Source organism: Vombatus ursinus, unplaced genomic scaffold, assembly GCF_900497805.2.
Source record: "Vombatus ursinus unplaced genomic scaffold, bare-nosed wombat genome assembly UNPS02014909.1, whole genome shotgun sequence".
Lineage (NCBI taxonomy): Eukaryota > Metazoa > Chordata > Mammalia > Diprotodontia > Vombatidae > Vombatus > Vombatus ursinus.
Genome location: NW_020954687.1, coordinates 2550199 through 2559874, shown reverse-complemented (window position 1 = coordinate 2559874; position 9676 = coordinate 2550199). Strand labels below are relative to the sequence as shown.

The window sequence follows — 9676 nt, the reverse complement described above, 5'->3', positions numbered from 1 at the left end:
TTTTTTTTTTTTTTTTTGCTTTTTGGTGAGGCAATCAGGGTTAAGTGACTTGCCAGGGTCATATAGCTAGTAAGTGTCAAATGTCAGAGGCTGGATTTGAACTCAGGTCCTCCTGACTCCAAAGCTGGAGTTCTATCCACTGCACCACCTAGCAGTCCCTTTGGGCAGCTTTTTGACACCTTTAATCTAGTCCAAACCTTTTTTGTATTTGAGGAAACTAAGACAAACAGAGGTTAAGTGATTTGCCCAAAGTCACATAAGTGACAAAGCTGGGATTTGAACTCAGGCCCTTTGTCTCAAAATCTTCCACTGTTCTGTCTTATATCTCAAATCTCACAGAGGCACCTAGACGGCACAATGGATATAGCATCAGGCTTGGAGTCAGGAAGATCTGAGTTCAAATCTGTCCTCAGACACTGACTAGGTGTGTGACCCTGGGTAAGTCACTTAACCCTGTTTCCCTCAGTTTTTTTTTTCAACTATAAAATGACGATAATAATAGAATGTACCCTCCATGATATAATATTTGTAAGGCACTTAGCACAGTGCCTGGCACATAGTGAGCACTAAATAAATGCTTGCTTCCTTCCTTCCTTGTAGATTTCTGAAGTATTTAGTGACCTGGATGCAAACCTTCTTTCCACCTCCTTTCCCTCCCCTCCCCTGAGTCTGGGTATTGCAGGGTTCTACTTTTTAACCAATAATATTTTCAATAAATTGCTCAATAAACTCATCAATTCACTTCACCGCTCCCTAGAGATGCCACCATCTGTCTGCAAGTCCAAGGAATGAGCAAATCATTCAGGTTTAAATTACAGTATCACTTCTGAAATGGGGATGCCCCCTCCTGGTCTAAAGGGTCTCTGCAGGCTACATTAGCTACCTCGTGTCACAATGCATTGGAAGAGACATCAGAAGGCATTTAGTCTAATGTCTTCATTTCACAGATGAATATGCCAAGGCCTAAAATGGTTAGGTGACTTTTCCAAGGTCACAGTGGTTGTAAATGATGGAGTCAGAATTTGAACCCAGGTCTTCTGACTCTAAATAAAACTTCCTTTGCCACTGAACCACTTTGCTTCTCTCCTTCATCGGAAAAATGAAGTGAAGCTCCTTCCCTTCCCCTCCCAAGGCAGGATGATGCTTATTCTTGCTGTCTTCCCCTCCCCCAGACTATCATCCCCAAGCCTAGGGCTGACAGTTTCTAGTCGCCACCTGGAGAACACACAGCTGTTGGCATTGTTGGTATTGGCATTGCTGGCATTTGTGTTGGCATGAGTCCTGGCCAGGGGGTTGGCAGGTGGTTCTGGGGGGAAGTCATCTAGGAAGACAGGGGAGTCCATATCCTCCATCTCCATCTCTGTGAACTGCAGGGGCCTCTGGCTGGCAACGTGGGGGGGCAACGAGTCGGTCCTCTCTAGGAAGGTGTCCACCTGGCCAAAAAGGCCCCCTGTCCTCTGGAGCCAAAGGAAAAGAGCAACAAGGCTGAGAACAATGTCTAGGAAACATAGGCTGGGAGTGACTATAAGTCAGACAAGGTTAGAGAGGGAAGGTAATGTAGGCAGAGACCCCTTGGAAAATGAATGACCACCTTCTGCCATCTAATAGGTTCATAGGAGGATGACCTGGGCAGTGAGATATTCCTGAGGTTTGCTACCTTCACTAACACTACTGCCCTTCAAGGCCCCCTTAAAGAGCTGTTTCTTCCCCTGGGATGACAGGGTAGACTGCCATCTTGGAAACTGGAAATGATAGTGAGGAAAGGGGAGACCCAGTGTCTGCCCTCAGGAAGTTTCTAGTCTGAAGGGGAAATTATTACATTAATAATTGATGATAATTAATGATCACAAAAAAGGAGACATGAAGACAGGGACATAAACAACAGATGGACAGAGCAATGGATATAAGGGCTGGAGTTGATGCTGGAGTGGAGGCTGGAGGAGATGGACACAATTGGACAGAAAAGAAGAGGAGGCTAGGAGGTGTGGCGCAGGATGGCCGTAGGATTAGAAATAAGGTTGCTTGTTTGGAAGTAAAGACTGGGAGCCAAGCAGCCACAAAAGGCGAGGATGGTTAGATGGGGGACAGTCAGCTCCCAGGCTGCTGTGTATCTCGGCATAGGATCTATCTGACAGGCCTGGATCTGACGCTGTCCCCCTCTTTGTCTCCATGGGGCGATGCTGCTTTACTCCCCAGCCGTTCTCACTTACCCGGTAGATCCCCTCCTCCATGGCCGCCTCCACCATGGCCCTCTCTAGCTCCTCCTCAGCTGTCAGATCTCCAGAGATGGCGCGATGGATCTCAGGAGCTGCTTCCTCTTCAATGCTCCGAAGCCCAGCCTTATGCAGGAAAAGAAATGCAATGATTAATGCATCCGAGGAGAAGAGATTGAGGGCTCCTAGCCCCAGTGGTGGTCCCTTCCTCTGACCGGGGTTTCCAACATGGGGAGGCATTGTCTTTTTTCATTTTGCTATTGTCACTCATTTTCCTTTTGGCTCACCAAGGTCCCTGAGCACACAAAACTGGAGCTCCCAAGGAGGATATCTAGTTCATCTTATCTAGGCAGGCCCTCATGCTACTCACTCCAGGGGATGCACCTATCCCTCATGGGTTGCCTGGATCTGAGTTGTGATAAAGCAATTATGGTCTAATGCAACACTCTCTAGCTTCAATTTATACCTATTGCTTTTTTCCCTGTCCTAAGGTGGGGAATAGCTGGCCCATCTCCTGGGTGATGAAGCTTCTTTTAACCTTTGACCATTCAGCAATGACATATGCACCTCTCCTGGTTTCCTCCTCCATCAGTGATATTGCAAGAATACTTAGCTGTATGACCTTAGGCAAGTTACTCTGTGCCTGTTTCCTCATCTGTAAAATGAGGGAATTAGAATGGATGACCGATGGATGACCGCTAAGGTTCTTCCAACTTTAACACTATGAACCTATGATATGGGAAAAGTGGCATCTCCACTCTAGATTTTAGGAAGATGATGCCTCTTGGGAAAAATGGTGGATGTGTGCATGTGTGGACATCTCTGGGCCCCTTGTGCCACTCACCTGGATCTGCACAGTGTCTTTTTTGGGTCGATATCCATAATACTCCTCCTGGCGCTTCATAAACTTCCGGAAATGCTCTTGGATGAGGAAGGTGGCATAGAATTTTCCTACTGTCACTTCATCATCTAGAGAGTTAACCAACAGAGCCATGAGCCCCAATTACAATGGGCTTCCTGGGCCCAATGTGGGGCTGATGGGGTAGAAGAGGTCAAGAAAGAAGTGGGATTAGACATTATAAAACTTCATTTCCCTTGGTTATTTGGGCCAATGGGAAAACTCTATCCTGAGGCTCATGGTCAGTTCTGACAGACTTCCATGAATGCAATGGTATTCTGAACATCTGATAACGAGGCACTCCTTTATCATAAAGCTATGACAAAGGACTAGTTTTCTTGGAAATCACCATTTCTTCCTCTCCTTTAATAACCTTGGAGTCAACTATGATTCTAAAGGACTACAGATGAAACTGGCTACCCACTTCTTGACAGAGAGGTGATGGAATCAAGATTCAGAATGAAGCATACATTTTTGGACTTAGTCAATGTGTGAATTTTTTATGGGGGAAACTATATATATTTGTTACAAGAACTTTTAATAGGGGAAAGTATGGAGGAATGGAGTATCTTTTCTGTGTTTTATTACTACTGAATTATCTACTGTTCCCTTAAAGGGAATATTTCTTAAGCCACCATTCCCTTAAAATAGAGACAGTATAGACAGAAAAGAATAATTGAGGCATCTTTTTTTTTTTAAAAGTTCAAAGAAAGGAATGGAAGGAAAGTCAGAAAAATGCACAGAGGAGCAGGACAGCTTTGAAAACTAGAGACTGAATTTATTATACTTAAGAAGCAAAGCAAGCAATATCTATATATACATATATACACATGGGAAATACACATTTTATTGGGCATTTGTTAAGGATAAAAGTTAAAAAAAAACCCACTGGTCCTTGGCTCCCTAAAGCCATACCTACCTCCAATGGGGGGAATGACTTGGTCGAGGAGCTTCATACTAGTTCTCTTCCAAATCTTCTTGATGATGGCTCTTAGCTCCTCATTGGCTTGTTCAAAGTTACCTGGTGGCAAGTGAGAGGCAGGAATGGCTTCTTCTGACACCATTCATACCATGCTAATCCCTTGGGACAAAACGGCCTCCCAGCCCTCTCTAGAAACTCTGGAGCCAGCCAACCACTCTTGGGAGGACAGGACATTTTTCTTAAATCGTTGCCCTTCTAGTGAGTCTGAAGCTTATTTTTTGGATCACTGTCTCCCACCCTGGTGATCAGGGTCCAAAGGTAACCTTGCTCTGGCTTCATTCCGTCATTGTCTTGGCTGTCTGGGCCCTAGGTACAGAACACTCCCACCTTTCAAAGTTCTCCAACATCTACCTCCTTGTTCATCTCTTACTCCCCTAATTTCTGCCCTTTGCAATTCTATAATATACCTCCTGCTCCCCTGTAAAGAAATCTTTTTTGTTCTCTCAATTAACTTTAGGGAGGATTGGTGATGGCTATTATGTAGAAGCAGCCACAGGTGCTGGGGATAGGGGAGGGGCAAGACTGTGTACTGAAAAGCTACTTTGACCAGGTCAAAGTGGCACAGAGACTTACTGACGTCTCAGGGGGTTTGTGGGACCGCATGGCCAAGGGCAATAAACTATTTTTGTAAATGTCATAGACCTCTTTGGCAGTCTGTTGAAACCCTTGGATCCCTTCTCAGAATAATGTTTTTCATCACATAAAAATAAAATCCAGAGTATTACAAAGGAAACCAATTGTATGGAAATGTGGTTATCAAAATATTAGGAGAACAGGTTAACAGGCACCAGGTTAAGAACCTTTGACATAGACTGATCAGTATATATACACACATACATATGCAACATATTCTAAAAGTGTTAGTGAAGTTTTAAGCTACTAATAAAACTGCACTAAGACTTTTGGGCCACCCTGTATTATATATGTTATATATCTATCTATTATATTATACGGTTATATAGCACAATACAGTATAATGTAAAATATATTATATAATATGCTAATGATATATTATTGTATATTATATAATATATAATACAATATATAACTTTATGTTATATAATATGATATTATATAATAATATAATATAACAGATATTACATATAATATATAATACAGGGTGACCCAAAAGTGTATTATACATATATGTGTAGTGTGTGTGTGTAAGTATACATATATAAATAAATATATATATAAATAAGTATAAGTATACATATATAAATATGTATTATATATAATATAGATGTAATTATTTAAGAAGGAAGTACCAATAACTAGAGAAATCAGGAAAAGTTTCTCATGGGAGGTGTCACATACATTAAACCTTAAAGGAAGCCAGGGATTCCAGGGGGCAAAGGTGAGGATGGAGGTCATTCCAAGCACTGGGGACAGACTGTGCAGAGATCCAGGGACAAGAGGAGGGAATGATGGGAATCCGAAGTCAGTCAGGTGGGTTGGAACCAGAGCAAGTGATGGGAAATTATGTAAAATAACCCTGGAAAGGTATACTGAAGTCAAGTTGGAAAGTCTTAAAATGCCAGGCTGTGGTTTGGATTTTATCCTGAAGGCATTAGGAAACCAGGGAAGCTTCTTGAAGAGGGCAATGTCACATTTATCTTAGTACTTTGTGGAAGATGGTTTGGAGAGAGGAGAGACAGAAAAGTGGGAGGCTCCCACAATGGAGCAGGTAAGAGATGACGAGGGCCGGAACTACGGAGGTAGTCATGGAAGCGGAGAAAAGGGAATGGATATGAGAAATGCTGTGGGGGTAGAATTGACAAGACTTGGCAACTCATAGAATGTGTTGTTGTCCAGTTGTTTCAGTCATGTCTGACTCTTCATGACCCCATTTGGGCTTTTCTTGGCAAAGATACTGGAGTGGTTTGCCATTTCCTTCTCTAGCTCATTTTACAGGTGAGGAAACTGAAGCAAACAGGGTGAAATGACTTGCTCATGGTCACACAGCTAATAAGTGTCCGAGGCTGGATTTGAATTCAGGAAGATGAGTCTTCCTGACTCCAGGCCTGGCACTGTATCCACTGCCAATATGGAAGTGAGGAAAATAGGGGAGTTCAAGAGAATATCAATCTTCCAAACCAGGGGGTGCTTGAAAGGATGATACTGGCTTCAATGGAAATAGGGAAATTTGCAGGAGGGATGAGTTTAGCAGATGATGGGGGAGGGAAAGAAAATGAGTTGTTTTGCACATGTTGAATTCGGGATGGGACATCCAAATGGATATGTCCAATAGGTAGGTGGTGATGTAGGGCTGCAGACTAGGACTGAATTTAGATCTGTAGATCTAATTTAGACTGTATTTAGATCTAGGAATGATATGCACAGAGGTAATAGTTGAACTGATGAGTGTTGATGAGATAACTGAGAGGGCAAAAAGAGAAAAGAGAGCCCAGAACAGAACCCAGAAAGAATTTCCTAGTTTCTAATTCTGGGTTATTTAACTGTTCTATACTAAATCTTCACATAATTTTGTGAGTGGTTGGTAATTTTATCCTTTCCCTGTAAACATAATGTAATATAATTCCATAATATCCTTTCTCTGTAAACCTTTGCTAATCCTTTAGGGGGGCTTTGGTTTGAGAAGGGAGCATCTGCCCAAAGAAAGGGACATCTATGGTGACAGCTGGATATTAAGGCATAGAAGTAGAGAGTGACTCAGTGTACTTAGCACAGTGCCTGGCACATAGTTGGCATGTCATAAAGGCTTATTGACTGACTGATTGATGGATGCTACCTTTTGCAGACAGGACCAGTCAAGAGCATGTGGAACTAAGGGGACAACTAATCCCTGTATATCATAAAGCTGAGGAGATATCTGGTTTCTAAGCCATTTTCTAGCTGTTTTCCTATGCACCCTCTCTGTTCCCTCCCTCTGGTCTTTTTTTGAATTGAGCCAAAATAGTTGCTACCAATGGCACTTTCCAGAACATCCTTAAGAGTCAATTAAAAAATATATATATATATCTATGTGTGTGTGTATATGTATGTATGTGTGGGTATATATATATATATATATATATGTATGTATGTATGTATGTATGTATTTATGGGAGTGGATCCTCAGGCATTATTGTTCTGTGTCCAGAGATGGTCTAACTCCCTCTGAGTTCTATAGAGCAGAGGGTCATATGGTTTTGGGAATTTCCCCTATTCCCATTCTCTACTACTTACTTTCTCATGATGCAAACCAATGGGACCCTAAGGGTAAATAATGGCTCTCTTTTCAGCCAGAAGGTTGGAGAATCAGGCAGCACAGGGGCTAAAAATCTCTCTCTCCTAAGAGGAGAAGGAGGAACACATAAAGAGGGTAGGGTTCTCACCTTCTGTCTTGATCTTGAGGGCTGTTCGGACCAGAGCGAAGAGAGTGGCGTTGAAGGTGACGGTGCCATCGCTGTTCAGGGGCATGTTCATGCTTACTAATCGCTGCACAAAGAAAGGGAAAGGCTTGTGGGACTGCAGGAGCTGGCTGGATTGGGAGCCAAGTTTGGATGGTGAGCACCATCTTCATCAGCTCTATAAGTAGATGGGGACAATGTGCGTAGTATAGGAGGGTCAGGAAACTTTTTGTGGACTGATAGGAAAATAGTTAGAGAATTATAGAATGTTAGAGTTGGAAGGCTTCTTTCCCACTGTTTGATCCAGTTTTGATACTGAGACCTGGAGAGTTGAAGAGACTTTCTCAATGTCACAGTTAGTGGCTGATTTAGACAAATGGGATCTTAGATTAAGAGACAGAATGGACCTCAGAGACCATCAAATCCAATACAGAGAAGGAAACTGAGACAAAAAGAGATAGGATCACAGAGCTAGGAAGTGTCTGAGGTGGGACCTAAAGCCAAGACCTCCTGACTCCAAGCTCAGGACTCTATTCGTTACACCACAGTCTCTCTTCCAGGATTATAACCTAGGTCTCCTGTTACCAGTTCAGGCCACTTTCTGCTACAACGTACTGTGAGAGCACACTGCAAGGAGAGTGCAAAGTTGAAAGAAGAATCTTTTAAGTCTCCCAAAGGCCTGGGAAATACCTGGTCAGAGTTGGCACACATGCCTGCCACCCGGAGAATCCCCACAACTCCCCAGCCTCCAATATAGGACCTCCCTGGCAAAGCATAAATTACACTGGTTACCTTACATGCCACCCGATGAGGGCAGAACTTCCCAAAGCCCAGAGGGGGTTGGATCCGTCTCAACAGGGTCACAACATCCAGATGCTTGATTCTACCCCTAGAAGATAAGAGCACAAATATGAAGTCACATTATATCTCCTGTAAAAGTAGTAATTGATAACAATATAGAACTTTACACGTATTTTCTCATTAAACTTTGTGAGGTAGATACTATAGGAATCTTCCTTTCTTCCTTCCTTCCTTCCTTCCTTCCTTCCTTCCTTCCTTCTTTCCTTCCTTCCTTCTTTCTTTCTTTCTTTCTTTCTTTCTTTCTTTCTTTCTTTCTTTCTTTCTTTCTTTCTTTCTTTCTTTCTTTCTTTCTTTCTTGCTTCCTTTCTTTCTTTCTTTCTTTCAACATCTCTCTCCCCTCAGGGATCTGGAGATAGGGAAGAAGGCCAGGAAATGTGGGAATGTCCTGCTCAGGGATTCAGAAACCATTCTCTAAAGTCCAGATTTGGTGGGAGGGAGGCTGAGCTTCCATTCCTTAGAGGACTCAGTGGGCACATTGCCACCTATCACCGGGATGGGTATGATTTAGCCGAGGTAGCCAGAAGTTGCCAAATCCAGCAGTCAAGGCATTTCCTTCCCTAGGCTCTGGTCCTTTTTTTCCCTCCAGGGCAAGAAATTCATTTCAAAGTTAGGCATACATCAAGCAATCATGGATAAATGGAGATTTAACAGGAGGATAAGTCTAAATAGACCAGTGGTATAACAGACTCCCAACTAGCAGTAAGAGATGGAGGTTTTAGGGGACAGTCTAAGACCAGCATCCCTCGCTCTGGCTGTACTCACTTAGCTTCAGGGTCATACTCAGCCCAGATCTTCTTGAACTCATCCAGGTGATGTGGGCCCAGGATGGACCAGTCTCGAGTGAGGTAGTCAAAGTTGTCCATAATGACAGCCACAAAGAGGTTGATGATCTGCAAGGAACAGAACCAAAAAGTTTCCAAGCATGAAAAGCTAGAAATGATGGGGAGACTTCTTAGCAGAGGTAGGGGAATTGGAATTCAAATTCCAATTTCAATTCAAATTCCAAAGAATTGGAAGTTGAGAGGATGCCCATCAATTGGGGAATGGCTGAACAAGTTGTGGTATATGAATGTAATGGAATACTATTGTGCTATAAGAAATGATGAACATGCTGACTTCAGAAAAACCTGGAAAGACTTGTATGGTCTGATGCTGAGTGGAGTGAGCAGAACCAGGAGAATGTTGTACATAATAACAGCCACATTGTGCGATGACTAATAGTGATAAACGTAACCCTTCCCAGCAATACAAGGATCTAAGACATCTCCAAAGGCCTCAAGATGGAAAATGCTATCCACATCCAAAGAAAGAACTATGGAGTTTGAATGCAGATCGAAACATACTATTTGCTATTTTTTTCTTCTGTTGA

The 9676-nt window shown here is 42.8% G+C and overlaps 1 protein-coding gene across 1 annotated transcript in view; it reads right to left on the bottom strand.

The window, feature by feature from the left end:
* CACNA1S (calcium voltage-gated channel subunit alpha1 S) overlaps nucleotides 1-9676 on the bottom strand; it is an 89248-nt gene that overhangs the window by 3543 nt on the left and 76029 nt on the right. The window contains exons 30-36 of the mRNA XM_027843415.1: nucleotides 9070-9197; nucleotides 8239-8335; nucleotides 7432-7534; nucleotides 4031-4132; nucleotides 3058-3182; nucleotides 2211-2339; nucleotides 1216-1457 (exon numbers count right to left, since the gene is read on the bottom strand). Coding sequence (XP_027699216.1) covers nucleotides 1216-1457; nucleotides 2211-2339; nucleotides 3058-3182; nucleotides 4031-4132; nucleotides 7432-7534; nucleotides 8239-8335; nucleotides 9070-9197 — 926 coding nt within the window. The remainder of the gene's footprint in view (nucleotides 1-1215; nucleotides 1458-2210; nucleotides 2340-3057; nucleotides 3183-4030; nucleotides 4133-7431; nucleotides 7535-8238; nucleotides 8336-9069; nucleotides 9198-9676) is intronic.